Source organism: Sceloporus occidentalis, unplaced genomic scaffold (genome assembly GCF_023333645.1).
Source record: "Sceloporus occidentalis isolate IW3139 unplaced genomic scaffold, rSceOcc1.0.p SCAF_1, whole genome shotgun sequence".
NCBI lineage: Eukaryota > Metazoa > Chordata > Lepidosauria > Squamata > Phrynosomatidae > Sceloporus > Sceloporus occidentalis.
The window spans coordinates 74,747,462-74,764,934 of record NW_028316981.1 but is presented as its reverse complement, the minus strand read 5'-3'; the positions used below and the strand labels follow the sequence as shown (position 1 = coordinate 74,764,934).

The 17,473-nt window shown below is 40.9% G+C and overlaps 1 protein-coding gene across 2 annotated transcripts in view; it reads right to left on the bottom strand.

Moving 5' to 3' along the window:
- CACNA2D2 (calcium voltage-gated channel auxiliary subunit alpha2delta 2) overlaps positions 1-17,473 on the bottom strand; it is an 823,310-nt gene that overhangs the window by 176,418 nt on the left and 629,419 nt on the right. For both annotated transcript variants that reach the window (XM_089525311.1, XM_089525321.1), the window contains exons 7-8: positions 12,794-12,925; positions 9,836-9,893 (exon numbers count right to left, since the gene is read on the bottom strand). In XM_089525311.1, the coding sequence (XP_089381437.1) occupies positions 9,836-9,893; positions 12,794-12,925 (190 nt within the window). The remainder of the gene's footprint in view (positions 1-9,835; positions 9,894-12,793; positions 12,926-17,473) is intronic.

Genomic DNA, 17,473 nt, shown 5'->3' with positions numbered 1-17,473 from the left:
CCAGGGAGTGACAGAGGAAGGGCTGCTCATTCCTTTTCTCTACTTTCCTCATAGTAAGTCAACCCTGCATCTTTCCTTCCACTGATGAGAAAGGACTACATGTGATTATAGCTGTGTGATTATTAGCGGACAAAGACCAAGAAGGGGAAGGGTTGAGCAGCTAGATCCAACCCCAGTCTTCTTCACTTGATTGCAGACTTCCAAGGCTAATTTCCATTTCGAGAAGCTGCCAGCGGAAAGAAACAGGTAGCTCTATGTCAAGTGTAGTTTTGTCCTCCGTATATTTGGTAATCACTGGAATTCTGTATTATCAACCAGAGAACTGAATATTGATCAGGATTCTGTTGTGGTAACTGGTGTCAATTTTTCAAATATTTTCCAAAGCTTTGATAAATAAAGATATAGAGATTGAGAGAAACTAATGAATTATGATCAGTTAAATTATGAATTTTTCAGCAAAAAATTAACAGATATCCCATATCAGCTATTTAATTTCGTAAGTGTAAGTAAGTAATGTCTTCTGGTCTGACCTTGCAGCCCACAATAACAGCTAGCAGCTGCCATCAGGTGAAGGAGGTATGATCAGCTGCCAACAGGGCACAAGGAGGATGGCACCACACTCTTTCTTGCCAGTGAGAAAAGCTGTGATGAGGAATTTCAACAGGGCCCTGCTTCTGATTGTTGCAGCCTCACTTGGTGATGGGAACAGGCTGGAGATGTCCTTCTCTTCGCACCCTGATCAGCAGCTGAATATATCTCATTTGTCTGATGGCACTACAGGTTGTTAATGTGGTCTGAGGAGGGACATTTATGTAGCTTTACAGTAAGACTACTCAGACTGCATCTACACTGCAGAATTAATGCAGTTTAACAATACTTTAACTGTCATGGTTCAATGCAAGAGAATTCTGGGATTTATAATTTTGTGAGATATTTAGCCTTCTCTCTCAGAGGGTTCCAAAACAAACTGTGAATCAGGATTCCATAGGATGGAGTCATGACAGTTAAAGCGGTCTCAAACTGCATTAATTGTGCAGCATGTCAGCAGCCAGTTTTATTGAATACAGAGCAATTATGGATTCAAAGCTCTAGGTTACAAAACCATAACTGCAATACAAAATAGTAGCCTAAATTAATAATTTCTTAAGTAAAGGGCTAGTAAATGTTACAGTTTGCAGCTGCTTCTTTAATAAAACAGGTCCCATACCTGGAGAAAGGGAGATATAAATTAAATTAAAAAAAAAAAAATTAAAAAAAAGTGTGAATCACTATTGGGATCTCTTTGTTTTTGTTTAGGATTAGAATATGTTAGTTTAGTTAATTTCAAGATTAAAAGATTTTAACCAACAAGTTGAAAAGGAAACTTGGAAAGGGTTTGGTCTTATTTGTATCCATTTGGTCCTCCTGTTCTACACCTGATATCACACAGAAACTGCAGTGCTGAAGATCTTAACCCTAAACCTCTGCTGGGATGAACACAAGGAGGTAAGCAAAGGAGGTGGGTTAAGAAGTTGGGAGAAAGGGAAAAGAAGAATGGTGTGGCTAAGAAATGGGATTTTCTCAAATACATGCAGCTGTTTAAAGTTTAGTACAGGGATTTGGGGGGGGGGGTATAAAATCACGGAAGGCATTTGTTGCTACATCCTGACAAGGATTTTAGTACAGACTTTTAACTTAAATGTAAAGGGCAATTTAACAGAAATGTAATAGCTAAATTTCCTCTCTTCTAATATAATCAAATTAGATTTTTTTTTTTTAGCTTGGTAATGTTTAACTAAATGAATTAGCTCTTTCTATGAACTTTCGTGTTCTCTGGACATTTATGTAATAGGAGGGTAACCCTCCAGGGTCCTATGGAAAGCCAATGTGGCCTTCTAACCATGTTTTTAGGTGCTTGATTCCATAGTTGAGCCAAGATCTTTGTCCTACAACTTAGCCAAAAACTAAACTCTTATAATCTAAGCCCGTTACATCTTCTCTTCTTCCTGTGGCAGACATCCAATCAAAATCTACAGCTCAGTCACAGTCTATGGTCCCATAACTGAAGCCCATTACATGTAGTTTTAACCTCTTCTGTATGACAAGACTTCAGGTATCTAAACAGTGTTATCAGGTCTCCCCTCTCTTGGCTAATCTCCCTACCCCTGGTCATCTTCACCTCCTTCATCTGAACACCTTCCAGTTTGTCTCAGTCTTCTTAAAGTTACCAGTACTGTGGATTTTTTTTAAACCACCCAGTTTCTGAATAAGAGGAACCAAATGAAATGTGAAAAATTGGCCATTTTTGAGGGGGTACTTCAGTGTGTTGAGATACCCTTTCTGATCAAAGACAAGAGCATCTGTGAGTTTTCTTTATGTCCCTGAAACAACTGATGATTGTTGGCTGACTCCATGATGGGGCAAGGAAATGGAACTTTGAATGACTTAGCAGGATGAACAAACAGACAATTCAGTGGCTTCAGGTATCAGCTACAAGGATCACTCACTCCAGGACAGACAAAGCTGCAGCTGCTACTGGTCAGGAACTTCTCCAGGATGATTATTCACTAAGCTTTAGGCACTTCACTAAAGGCATCGACATTATACTGGAATACAAGGCCTGCCAGTTTCCTCTCTACTCTGTCCCTAATAACCTGCAATTGAGGAAAGTTAATAATTAATGTGAAGCAATCATCAACAATTAACCGGAATGGCACAGTCATTAATTTCCAGCCAAAGAAAGTCCAATCAATCCAAGTGCTCAATGCTGCCACTCGGTCTTACTTGTCAAGGAGGTAAAATAGCAGGGCTGAAAGTCCACTTGCTCATTTGAGCAGCTACTTTCTGAGAAGAAAGAGAATGAAATACATAGACAAAAGAAAATCCTTGTCCAAATCTTGTTGGTGCCTATTGCATTTCTACACACACTTGACTCCTACCCCATCTGCATGAATCCCACACATCCTTCATTCATGGATAAACATATGCAGAGTGTTCACATACACTTGAGCCAATCATACAACGTGAGTCACATGACCCATTCACACTACTCAGATAAATATTTCTTGTGTTTGTTGTGTTCGTGTGGCATCCCCAAGACCAAAAACATTGAGGTTATTAAGGCTGGTTCCAACAGAATCATGAAGTGTGTGCTGGGATGGAGATTTTTGATTTACCAAAAAAAACAAGATGGAGAACCACCTCCTTGTGTTTCGATGGTAGATGTGAACACGTTTAAGAGTTGATCATTCTGGGGAGAAACTGTGAGAAGATAGGTGGTAGCTGCAACTACATTTCAGATGTCTCAGGTCCCCTCACTACCTTTTAAAATGAGATGTCCATAAGCTTCTTCCATTGTAACTCAGACAAGTGAACGTTTAAACAAATAACTACTTCAGTGGCACCCAGTTTTAATCTCACTTTTTTGCCTAACTTTGGTGACCATGTTTACACAAAAGCTCATGACCTTCCTGTTGCAAGAGCCCCAAAGGATAGAATGGGAGCTCTCAAGTACACAGAAGTTGGGGGAATCTGACATTCATGTGTTGAACTCTTGCTGAGTTTCCACAAACATTACTCCAAAATGCGTTGATAGTAAGGTGACTTGATTCAGGTTTACCGAGATGACATGCATCTCAGCCGTCCTGAACTGAGCCATTTTAAAGTGATTGTAGTTTCATAGCTAAAGACTGTATCAGCTCTATCCTTAAGTTACATGTTACTTTTTGGATAGTTGTGTCAAACAGTAACAAAACAACTGGTGATTTTTCTTAATGTAATGATTAATGGCTAGTTCCAAAACGTTGCTTTTGGAAAGTCATTTCAGAGTCGGCTGAACCATTTTGTGGTATTTCAAGTTTTTTTTAAAAAAATATATGAAATTAACATGTTCCTAATGAACAGTGTAATGAGCTACTCATTTTACAAGTGTAGCAAATAATTTTGTAAAACTAACAAGTATTTTTTTCAATGGCACTACCTTTCTGCAGTGATGGGATTGTGTGCTTCTGTGAGGCAAGAAGCTGTGCTGATGGCAGCTAATAGGCCAACAGCAGCAATAATATTATTTGCTCAAATTTGGAAATGAATTTAAGCACTGGTGATGGAAGAATGGATTGTTAAAGTTGCTGAGTTTGCCCAAATGGCCAAATCTAAAGGATAAGCCAATTTTTGATTTTTTAAAAGATTGGAAATCATTTATGAACTTTTTGAGCAATTAGCAATCTAACACTATAATAATCTATGGCTTGATACAGATGGCCAAAAGCGCTGTCGTGGGGCCGATTTATGGCTCCAGAGGGCTGGGCATCCATATGCACCCAGCCCTTCTAGTGGAGACTGTGCGCCATTGTGCATGCACATGGGGTGCATGACGATGACGCACGGGTGTCTGCACACCCAAATGGAAGCGTCATTGCCAATGCATGTGAGTGCCATTATGGTGCTTCTAAAAAGAAGATGTTCTAGACAGTTTCTTTTTATGGCGCACATCAGTGCCATGCTATGGGGTTGGCACTGCACTGACAAGGGGCAGAAATGGGTGCCATGGAGGTGCCCATCTATATTGCCCCTATGTCTATGGTTATTAGTAATTTTAGAAGTATTATTTAGTTGGATCTGTAATGGTAGAATATTTTTTCTTTTTTTCATTTTTCTTTTCATTAGTCAGACTTTGGGGGGAGGGTCAGAGCACTAGTGTGTATTAGTTGTATGTCTTTTTCTCTTTTTTCTGTTTCCTCCACCACTACCCACCTTCTCTTTTTTTCCCTCCCTCAAGTTTCTTTATCTTTGGTTTAATATTATTTTGATTGTAAATTAGATTGTTTGTGTTAAAAATAAAATAAATCTATAAAAATGAAAGGAAAATCTAAGAAGAGATGGGGTAGCATTAATAGCAAGGAGAGATGTAGCAAAAGAAGCCAAAGGATATAATACAAAGTTGACTGACTTTTGCTCTTGCAGAATGGAAAAGATGAGACCCACTGGCACGGAGTTTCTTGCTTCTGATGTGTTTCAGATTCATTCAATATCACATATAGGAATGTGATATTCAGTATCACATATAGGAAGGTACCATTTATTTATTTGTTCAAAACATTTACACTCTACCTTTCCTTTAAAAAAAGCAAAGCATCTAACACAATCACATTTTTAAAATATACAAGTACAATGAAAATGCAAGGAATATGATTATTAATTGTATTTGTATAGCCAATTACATGGTTCCTTCCCTCATAAAGATAATGATTGCCTAGGATGCAGCATTCATGAAGTGCTGTGAGACAAATATCAAAGCAGGCTATTTGCCATGTGAATTCTGGTAAATGAAATTTGGCCCTAGATTGCTCCTTGCATATCCATACTATCTTTTATTGATTGCTACAAGACGGTGATCTGGCTGGTTTAGTTTTCACTTATTTTCTGATAACCTCAGGATCTCACATGATGGGATCTTTGGAATGATCGGGCTGGATAAGAGTTCAAGAAAAACTAGTTTTCATTGGCTTTACCAATCTCATCTTTGGAATGGGAGGAATGGGAGGGGAACAGATTTAAAGATTCAGCTACTAAAACAAAATATTTTATTCACAGACATTGTGTTGGAGAATAAGAAGAAGCGCCTGCCTGAGATCTCTCTGGCAGTGGTCTGGGCTTTCAGTTCCACCACCCTGCTGCATTAAAGCTCTTGCAGAATGGAAAAGATCAGACCCACATCACACAGCCAAGAAAGAGAGTCTTATCCGTCCTGCAGGCAGCCCTGTGGCGACTGTGCTTTGTCTGTCTCCAGATAAGCAGGAAACCTGAAGTTTAAAGGACAGACTTGAAACGAGCTGCTGCTGTTTATGCAAAAGAAGGCTGTTAAAAAAAAAACAGAGGGAAAAGAAAACTAGCCTTTGACTCATATATTTTTCCCTTTGTTGCCCAGCCAAGGCTTTCTCCTCAAGATGGCCCCTTCTCCCTCTCTCTGCATGGCTGGTAAATACCTGTTTGGACAAGCAATGTGGCCTGTTGGGTGAGAGGAAAATGCAGGTAACAAAAGGAATGTCACTCAACCCATGCAGGTGGGGGGGGGGGAGAGTAAATATGCCATGGTGAGGGGGGAAAAACAGAGACAAACCTGCCTTGGAAACCTGCAAAGTCAAGTGTAAAAACAAGGGTGTTTACCTTGAGCCTAAAAGTGAATTATTGCAAAGCAAAAGCACCATCATTTCTATTTCCCTGCACACATTCTCTCTCTCTCCCTCTCTCATTCTCTAAGAAGCCAGACCTGTTCTGCTGATTTACAAGAGCTCCAAAATAAATGGAAGGAAATTAAATCCTAAGCACTCTGCACTTGCACAGCCATAATTAGTGCTGCCAAAATGAGCGCCTTTTACCTGGGCTAATCGTGACTGATTCAATCATGCTTAACTTAGTGTGTGGCTAAATTGATGCTTGCAGCTTTCCCTTAAATGCAGTCTGTCGGTGTGCTCTGCATTTATCTCTCTGTCCTTCTGGCTGTGTTCCTTGAGAGCCATTTGAGGTTGGATTTTTTTTATTTAAAAAATGTTTCCTTTTTCTTCCTCTTCCCTCCCTCCCCAGCCCAAGCAAAGAGCCCTATCAGAGCTGTCTGAAAATACAGACTAAATTTACAATTGCAACTTCAGTGGGGAAGGCGGAGGAACCCTGCCCCATTTATCTGTATCTAAGGTTATAATCTATCTATCTAACACACTCTCCCTCTCTTCTTGAGACATACAAAGGGAGGGAGGGGGAAAAGCAGATGAGAGCGGCAGCTTGGATGCCCCTGCCTGTGTTATTGTATCCATTTTCCAATGGCAACGATGTGTGAAATGAAAATTGGACAGAGCTGGCTGCTCACAGACCTGGAATTTCATACAGACTATCTGGGGGAAGGAGGGAGCAGAGAGACGGGAATCTGTTAGAGATGGGAGGGAATGGGAGAGTCTGCTGGATGGCTGCATGCACCCATGGCCCGGCTAAATCACATGTCAGTTTAATAGACCTTTGAAGTGGCAATGCTGGGCGTACGGTGCTCATTTGCATTTCATTACTCCAGAATGCTCCGCTGGTTGGTAGTAGTTGAGACAATTTACAGGAACAGAAGAGGTTGAAGACAAACTTGAAGGCACACAAGGTGTTTTCTCTCAGGCCTTTAGTAAACTCCTGTCTGCCATTTAAGAAACACTGCATGGTAGCTGGGTATAGGATAAGCAGCCCTTGTGTGTGACACGTTCTCTGTCATGCTTGGCATGCATTTTATCAGTCCTGCTCAATCACAGTCAAGGAGGTTCCTCCTGGGATGTTTGTGGGGCTAGGACAGAGGCTGTTGTTTGTTGTTGTGGTGTGCCTTCAAGTTGTTTCCAATTTAGGGCGACCCTATCATGGGGTGTTCTTGGCAAGAGGGTTGCCACTGCCATCCTCTGATGCTGAGAGAGAGTGACTTGCCCAAGATCACCCAGTTGATTTACATGGCTGAGCTGAGATTCGAACCCTGGTCTCCAGAGTCATAGTCCTATGCTCAAACCACTATACCAGTACAAAGTGCTTATCTTTCCTCCCACATCCTGTTCCCAAACCCAAGGAGAAAAGGATGAAAAGGACACTATGATCTATATATAATCCCTCTCTTACCTGTTCCTGATATAAAGTTCTTCCCCCAATCAGTATTGCTCAACCTTTTAGGCCACTTTCAGCTACAGACCCCCCTGGAAGATCATATATGGATGGATGTTAAATCAGGAATTCCAGTTTAATAAACCAAGATGGCTCTGCATCAGGATTAAGTCAGATATCCCAGCCACCTTTTAAAAAATGGTGGATTCCAGTATTATTTTTTATTTCAGCAGGGAGTGGGTACACTTAGCCATAGACCTGAGTATTGTCACCAAATTTCTTCCTGATTTGCTTAACTGTTCATGTGAATGGAACAGCTATTATGTGGCCCACACCAGCAGGTTGCTAATTCACATCATGGCTCATTAATCCAGGGTTTCTGGCTTAATGTGACATCTCAGCATGTCCAAACTATCACATCCCATGATTCTAGAGCAGGTGTGAGGAAACAACCCAACAAGAAGGTGGGGGGGGGGGGAGGCAACCCAACAACCCAACAAGAAGGGGGGGGGGAGGCAGAAAGTGACCTAAAACAAACATGGAAGTAACCCGTGTTTCTCATTTCAAATTATTTTCAGTCACTTTTCAGGCAGATGCAGCCTGCTACATGGGTAAAAGAAAAAAATACCCACCTGCATGCTCTGCAGTTGCCTAGCCTTGCTCTAGCAGTTTCTTTAGAATTATACATGTCTGACGTATGTGTAAAAGATGGGTGAGAATCTCACAAGAACAACTTAAAATTGTAACATTATGCCCAAATATCAGAAATCCAAACACTATTCTTTTGGAAAGTAAACGAAGGAGACAGCAATAAGATCCTACCTATTTCTAAAATATGCATAATTGTTTTGTTTAATGCACTGCTTTAAGGACCTGTTCATAAAATAATTTCTTTGATCACTGAATAAATACACACTTGTTGCTCATCTGTTGTAAGGGATTTCACTTCAGTTAGCATGTCTGTTGTGAGGGACAGCTACCTTTTTTTTTTTTTTTTTTTAGCAAACTGTATTATGTTGTTAGTGAAAACTGTAACCCACCACCCTTCCAACCTAGTAATATTGTTGTAAATGCAATGGCAATATAGTTTTTTTTGTGGGTTTTTCAGGCTATGTGGCCATGTTCTAGAAGAATTTACTCCTGATGTTTCGCCAGCATCTGTGCCTGGCATCTTCAGAGAATGCACTGAAATGCCATGAAAGCCTTCAACTTCACAATGGCAATACGTTCACAGACACCTGTTTAACACAACATCACCCTCCTGTTTCTCTAATCCACATGCTCCATTTTGTGAGTCTGTTCTCCTTATTAATTGCTATATCATATGTGTTCCCTGCTAACAAATCCTTGGGCCCCTGGAATAGAGAGCTTTATAGCTCTTCTCTAGAAAGCTGAACAGCAGTTAGGACAATAGTCCTTTCATGGCATGGTTATCTTCCCAACATGAGGGTGCTGCTGTTTTTAGAATGTATCCTGATAGTAGATTGTGGAGGAATACAGTCGGCCCTTCTTATACACGGATTTTTATACACAGATTCAAGCATCCACAGTTTGAAAATGTTCAAAAAAAGTATAAATTTCAAGTATCAAGCCTTGATTTTCCATTTTTTATAAGGGACACCATTTTGTTATGTCATTATATTTAATGGGACTTGAGCATCCACAGATTTTGTTACACACGGCAGATCTTGGAACCAAACCCCAGCGTATAACAAGGGTCCACTGTACTGTGTTATTGGAAATATGGTTGAGAAACCAACTGACTGATCATCAACGTTTGCATATAATTTGACCTAGGTGCCTTGGAGGTCTTTAAACAGAGGCTGGGTGGCCATCTGTCGGGTAAGCTTTGACTGAGAGTTCCTGCATGGCAGGGGGTTGGACTGGATGGCCCTTGAGGTTTCTTCCAACTATATGATTCTATGATTTTATGATTCTATGAGGATGGTAAACAATGCAGTTAGATTGTTAGTTTTGAGAAGGGAAGCAAAGCAGTTCTCAGCTCAACCTGCTCATCATCAGAGTACGTGATTTTCTAGGAAGCCACATAGAACTTTCTCAAAGAAGAAAAAGATACCAGTGTAAAGAAAAATATAAATAAATCTGAAGTGTGCTTAGCTCAATTTATTTTAACACAAGGCAACAGCTGGCAACTGTGAGGCTAAGGTATGCAGTTATTCCTATGCCATGCAACCTAATATTCACCATCTATCATGTGATTTGTTTACTTTTCACTTACCAAGGTCTTCGTCGGACATCATACAGGTCAATCTTATTGGGTGCCCTCCAAGGAGTGGCTGAAAGAAAAGAGGTAGAGAAGATGTTGATGTAAAAAGATTCAATAGGTGTGGAAGAAAGAAAGTTTAAATATGGAGGTCCACCTGCCATGAGTAACAGGCAAATGTGCTGCTCTTGTAGGAAGTGTTATCAGAAAATGAGCATGGACCAGCAAGGAAAAATTGGCAGGGATGCTACTGAAAGAAGGACTGCAGAATCCAGATTATGCGACAAGAACATCCATATTTCTTGACAGAACTCTGGCCTTAGCCATTGGGAGAATATTATTATAAACAACTGAATGGACCACACATTAGGTATGTAGGGGTCAGGCATATGTTTAGCTTTCTTGTACATTTAATTTTTAGATTTAAAATAGTTGTTCTCTGCAAATGATAATTTTTCAGGCAAACAAACACATCCTTTTCTTTCCTTCACCCCCAGCAAAATCACACCCAGTTGCCTTGTGTTGCTAACACATGTTAGTAATTTTAAGGTGTAAAAAATAAAAAGGAATGATCTTGAAGGTACATCAGTGCTGTTCCAACATTTTCTTGGGGCTTGGTTTCACACTTTCACAATATACCCAACACTGGGCCTTGCTGAATTCTATTACCTTCTGTTAAAATTGGGTCTCTCAGTCTCTGGCTTTTATCTATCCATCCATCTTTAATAGCTAGTTCCACCTAGAGGTGATCCATTAGATCAAAGAAATTTGACAGCATTTGAGTTTGCCCCATCTGATATTTGTATGTTATCCTTTCACTGTGGAGCTCAGAGTAGCATTCTCAAGTTAGGCAGAGAAAGAGCTGCTTGCCCACTGCCAATGTATATGAAGCAACGACCTTTCAAAAATATTTCTTCAGGAAGAAGTGTGACAAACAAAATCAGGGAAGGGATGGGTGAATGGATGGTTGTTCCATCATCTGTGTAATGGGTATACTAATGGCCCATACCTCAGGATTATTGTACATATGAATGCAATGTGGAGCAAACTTGAAAAGAATGGAAGATGGTAGAAAAGAAGCAGTGGAAAGGAAAGTAACTGATGAGAATGATGATTCTGAAAAGGAGTCATGACAGGACAAATGCTACTGGAGACACAGAGAAAAGAGAAAGAGAGAAAAGAGTCATGAATGTTCCAGTCGGTTGCTAAGATGCACTAAGCACACAGCTATCAGTCCTGAGAGCAAGGATAGTTTCAGAGAGGATTTGTATTGTGCCACACTCAACCTCATTTGTGGAATTTTATGTCTGTGTATCCCAGATAACAATGTCATCAGTTTTTACTATGTATTTCTACCAATGTATTCATTCTTTTTTCTCATTAGAAAAAAAAACTAAGAAGAAAGTTGAATAATAGTTGAACAATGCTTTTTGACTAGGAGGCAGTACAGACTGGCACTTTATGCCAGCCTGACAGCGTACTAGGGGTGAAGAAGGGCTGAGCATTCACACTCTCCAAGCCCTTCTTACTCTTCCGGGGCACCATCTTGTCACGTGCCCATTTACATGGGGTGTGCCACGATGATGTCCCTTCTGTGCAGCACCCAAACAGCATTACACACAAGGGGCGTCATAATGCTGTGCTGTGGTGGTTATGGTGCCCCTTCTATGGTGCAAAAAGAAGCCCCTTTGTGCAGGCTGCAGCGTCTCATTGCCGTGGCCTGCTTCCAGGGCTGAATGGGGTGGCATTGAGATGCCCATCTGTCAAGGCCCTAGGAGTGCTAGGAACTACTCTGGAGGTACCCTCCATTTCATGGCTGATATCAAGTTTGAAGGGGTTCTTTAAAAAGGGAGAGAGACTTCTGCTGATCCTCCTCCTACTTCTTTTCAGTCACCCTGGCAAGCTTCATGGGCAGCAATAACAACATCACTGATACAAGTGTTCAAATGTACTGAGTATGTGGCTGGATTTAGGCAAGTCATGGTTTTAATTCCTGGAGTACTCCTCATGGTGTCTTGCTCCAGAGTACTGTGAGGACATAAAGGGCGGTACTCACAGATGTGGTTAGTGCTTCAGAGCCCTGAAAGATGGTTTTAATTTTGAGCTTAAAGGGAAAGCACTGAAGTTAGGGTAACGTAGGACAAGCAGGCAAGCAAAAGGTGGCAACAGCTACAGGCATTTCGTAGCAGACCAAATATTGTGGATGCTGGCACTACTAGACGGTTATATTGTTTACATTAGGTCAGTTGCCCAGTGATTATCTGGGGGAAGGATGGAAGGAGAACCAAAGATACTGTTTCCCTGCAAATCACAATCACATCAGCCAGATGTCCATATTGTGGAATCCAAGTTAGAAAGGGAAGGCAAGACAGAAAGAGACATGTAGCTGCCATGATAACATTCATGGCTTTTGGTACTGGAACTATATAGACTACAGCATTAAGGTATTAAAATTCCACTTTAACTGCCATGGCAATGTCTTGTGGAATCCTGATATTTGCAGTTTAAGTAATGTATTTGGAATTTTCAGCCAGAGAGTTCTAGTGCCTCACCAAATTACAAAACTCACAGTCCCATATGATTCAGCCATGGTAGTTAAAGTGCATTATATAGCTGTATGGTGACAAATGGCCCACTGTTACTATCAAGTAGAGTTCAGAAATGTTACCTTCTTAGAAGTGGAAGTAACAAACTCCCATGGTTAGAATGACAACTGATAATGCTGGCTAGGGGATTCAGGGAGCTTTAGGCCAAAAAGTAACTTTTCAACTCCCTGTTATGGACGTAGTTGTGCAATCTCATTTTCCATGGAAAATTGTCCACTTCCACTATTGCCAATTCCAGAAAATCATGCTGTAGATCTGTACTACATTAGGCATGTCATCTTTTCTGAATTATAGAATGTAAATATAGAGTCACTACTCAATTCCTAAATAGTATATTTTTGCACTTTTACTTTAGCAAGGCACAAACCTGGGTAGAAGCGAGTTACACCTGTGGCACTTCCAAACACCTGCCACAGCAGTGATGGATCTTCTTTCCGGTTTTCAACAAATACATCTTCAAGGGCTTCAGTCCAGTTTAGCTCATTGAGGATTACAGTGGCTGAAAAAGACAGAGAGGGGAAAGTCGAATGTGCTGAGGACTTGAGAGACAAAAAGGAAGATATAATAATTCTCTGTAATTTTAAAAATATGCAATGTGTCTATGAAAATACAGAAGGACACAGAGGTGCAGACCTCTTAATTGTAGTCGACAACAGTCAACACTCTTTTCTGGGCTCAATGATATCAGTTCCACCATTGGAAGGGTTTGCCCAGGGAACATATCTGCCATCTTCCTGAGCAAGCCTGAACATACTGTTTATTTATTACATTTGTACCTTGCATTTCTGGTTAACAACAGTAAACTCCACAATAAAAAGTTTTATAATGAACAATATAAAATCATCTAAAAATGTGAGCATATAAAAACAGCAGCAAGCTAAAACAAAATGGCATTTTTAAAAAGTTTGAAACACAAAGCAGTAAAGAGAACATATTAGCATTGCAGGTTAGATGCCTGTTGAAATTAAAAAGTGTTGGTCCACTGGTAGAAGGCCAGCAACAAGGGACAATATAATGCTATTATCATGATAATAAATTCATTGCTATAATCTACAGTGATTGTTTATATGACCCCAAATACCTGAAGTATTGATTTGTAGTAGTGTTTCAAAATGGAGGTAGAGGTAAATCTAAGAACCGTAGAGGTAAATCTAAGCCCTCTCCAGATGTGCTGGACTGAAACTTGATCATCCAACATTGTTAGATGGCACCAGACTGGGGAAGGGCGTTTTAGAGAATTAGATCAGTGGTGCAAGATTACCCTATTTTTGCCATATGTAGTGGTTTTTTATATATAAATAGGTAAATGAATAGGGGCTCCACATGGCACTTCCACCAATTATTACAAATATGAACTCTATTTTACCACCCATGTTTGAATATTATCACTGGGCTGTTCCTTTAAACCTTGAGGGAGTACAGGCACAGTTTTGTTTTGCTAGTGTCAAGGCATCCTGTGGTTCTACACCCAATCAAAGAGACATCCAACACTTGACTGGATTGACATTTCATTTGAAGCTAAAATACTATTAACGCCTTCTGAAGAATATGAGTTAGCACAACACGAAGTGTATTCATCCCCCTGGCCACCCAGAGCAGATGCAAAATAAATTGCCTGCATCCCTTTTAGAAACCATGATCAAGTCTGCTCCCCTTCATAAGCCTGTTGCAAAGAGGCATCAAATGAGGGAGGGAGGGAGAAAGAGAGAGAGAGAGAGACTAGTGGGGCAGGTCCCATTCTGCATTCACGGTGGCCCCTGCGTCTAATGCAAAAGCAATTAAGATGCCGGCAAACAGAGGTTTTAAATTATTCAGCTATTAAGGGAAGTGATAAGCTCAGAGCAGCCTGACTGTGATTAATCAGCTGGGGCCAAGATTTAAAGAATATGTGGAAGAACAGGCATTTGGTTACTTGTCGCTGCCAGCTTGTTCATTCTTTCTGTTTTTCTTTTTCCTTCTTCTCCCCACCAAACCCTCCACCCCAAGAGCCCTGAATAACAGTGCTCAGGGGAAAATAATCAAGAGGAGAAAATCCTGAAAAGCTGCCACTCATTTGTGGGAAGGTAGAGGGAGGATTTTGATTTTTATTTTTGAGCACAGGTATGGCATTATGAAAAAAGAGGTGTGAGCCCCACAGATTGCCACCATTCTAGCCAATCTTTCAGATTCATTCTGTGAAGATCTCATGATTCCCCTTTTCAGTGGAGGACTGCAAAGCTTTCTAAGAATAGTCCAGAAATGCATCTGACAAATTTCATAAGAGAACCGCAGATGAATTTTCATCCTTTCACTGTCAATACAATGGAATACATAGGCAGGCTCAGAGATGGGTAGTCCAAGGTATCACAGAAAATATATCAGAATGCGCTTGAACATCTTGGAGTGGTTCCAAGGTTATGAACACAAAGGATGATTCTGTGCCTTTGTCAACTCAACAGTCAACAGTACTAGATCTTTCCCTTCGAGCCAGCATTTCATATGCTCACAGCTCAGACAAAATAACTTCTTCTTAGCCTCCTGTTAACAGTTCCTGTGGGGGAAATGCTTAAGCTGATGTCTGTGCAAACTCTGGCCTGATTTCCTAGATGTCCTCATGTATCTATATTGGTCCATCCCTCTGGCTTTCCTAGAAGCTGTATCTGTTTCATTTCTGAGATTGTAAAGACACCTCTTTGCATGCACAGATGAAATCACTGTCTTGCAATAGAATGGTGAAAGAATTTGACCTTCTCCCTTCAGTGCTTGGGAAACGACACAGAAGAGATTGCACAAAGCTCCCAACTCTACCAGAATGTTCACTTAAAATATGGAGATGCTCCTTTGACTACTGACTGACCTGGGGTGTGGTGATCCCTGAGAGAGAGAGAGAGCACAACCATGCCTTGCTTCCAGTCCAACAGTAGCTTAGAATAGGAACCTTAAAAAAAGAGTGGCAGAACCGCAAACATAGTGCTGGCACAATGGGATGAGTGAGAAAGAATCATTTTATGCAAAGGTGAGTAAAGAGATCATTTCACATGGTCCCAACTGCATGTGCGACCTAGGAAATAGGCAAGGCATTGGTGTAAGGAGGACTGGAGCATTCCTGATGTAAGCATGCCAAGAGGACAACTGCCAGCACAATGGATCAGGCAGATAAGAAGGAAGCCTATTGGTTACACATTACACACTCAACACAGGGTGCTTTCTTCTGATATATGTGGCCTCACAGTAGTCAATAGGCTACCTCACTTAAACCCTCCCCTCCCATCAAGTAGGATAAATGACAGTACAATCCCATGGATGCCTACTGAGAAATAAGCAGCAGAGGTTGGTAGTTTCCATGTCAGCTGGGCAAAGAATCCACACCTGTTTTCAGCCTGGACTCTACAGGAGCTCTCCATGGTGCTGGATCTTATCTCCCAAATAGGGTCAGCAACTGGTTATAGCTCTTTAAAGTTCAGATTAAAACCTGGCGCCGATCCCCGTGAACAGAGGAGCCAACAAATGTCCCTGAAAGTTAGTTCTGCAGGTTGAGTGGGACTTGCTGTAAGGTGAGTGTGTACAGGGCTACAGCCTAAAATGGCTTTGTTTAGGTATGCCTGTGATGCTGTCCAGTCTCCAATTAGCTTATCACAGTGTTTTTAACAAGTTAGTTATTTCTTTTAAGTTATTTTTATTGGTACATATTTATTATGTTTTGAGCCACTGTCCTCCATGCAGGACAGAAAAGGAGCATGGAAAAATTTATAATACATAAATGACCAAAACTTTTCAAAGGGAAGACCAACTTCACCTGAGCAAACTCAACAGGGATTAACTAGCACAAAGGTAGGCAACCTTTTTGAGCCGGGGGCCGGGTTGCTGTCCCTCAGACAACTGGGGGGCCGAAGCCAAAAAATAAATAATTAAATAATTTTTAAAAAATTAAATATATAAATAAACCAGGACAAATGTAGGACAAAATGTTCAAATGGAGGACACTTTTTAAAAAACATGGAGGACATGCAAAAAAAATTGCTGATTTTTTTAAAAAATGTTAATATAAATGCATGTTTCTGAGGCTTCTATAGACAATTGTCCCCCAAAGGCCCCGGCGGCAATCGGTGGCAGGACTGGGCTGGGGCCGGTCCCAAGGCCTCGCCGGGCCGGATGCAGCCCGCGGGCCACAGGTTGCCTACCCCCTGAACTAGCAGATAAACCAGAGCTTGGCTGGGGTTGGAGATCCATTTTGGGGATAACAACTCCCAGAATCCCCCAAACAGCATGGCCATTGGGGAAATTTGATGGCTGTAGTTCATCTTTCCAGGGTCAGAGGCAAACATAACAATAACAATAATAATAGCAGGTACATTTCTATACCTTCTATACATTCTCTGAAGATGCCAGCCACAGATGCTGGTGAAACATCAGGAATAAACTCTTTTAGAACATGGCCACATAGACTGAAAACCCACAAAAAATACTACATTTCTATACCACTTATCAGTGCACTTAAGCACTCCCTAAGCGGTTTACTATGTGTAAGAGAATAGCCCCCAACAAGTTGGGTACTCATTTTAGTGACTTTGGAAGGATGCCAGGCTGAATCGACCCTGAGCCGCTGGCTGTGATTCAACTCACAACTTTGTGGTTTGTGAGTGAGTGGCTGTAGAACAGGCATTTAACCACTGCACCATGAGGGCCAACAACATAGTGGTTGGCTGGCTATTTCATAATAGAGGTCATATTTGCAATAATTGCCCACCATCATGCACATTTTGGGTTCTGAACAAGACAGCAACAGCAGGGCTCTCTTGCTATGGGTCATGTTAAGCTGAGTATCATAACTCACATAAGGACATGGAAGCTTTGGAAACACTGAGTGGACAAGAAACGACCTCCTTACAAACACTGTTCCTTCAGTAACAGGAGCTGGAGGTCCTTAATGTATGTTTTACTGAAGCAGATGGTATGAGAAAGAGTTCATCTAAAAGATATTGACTTTACAGGCTGAGGGTAGAACCAAATAAACAATAAAACACCTCCCAAATGAAACAAAAATAGTCTGGATCACAGCTAATAATGA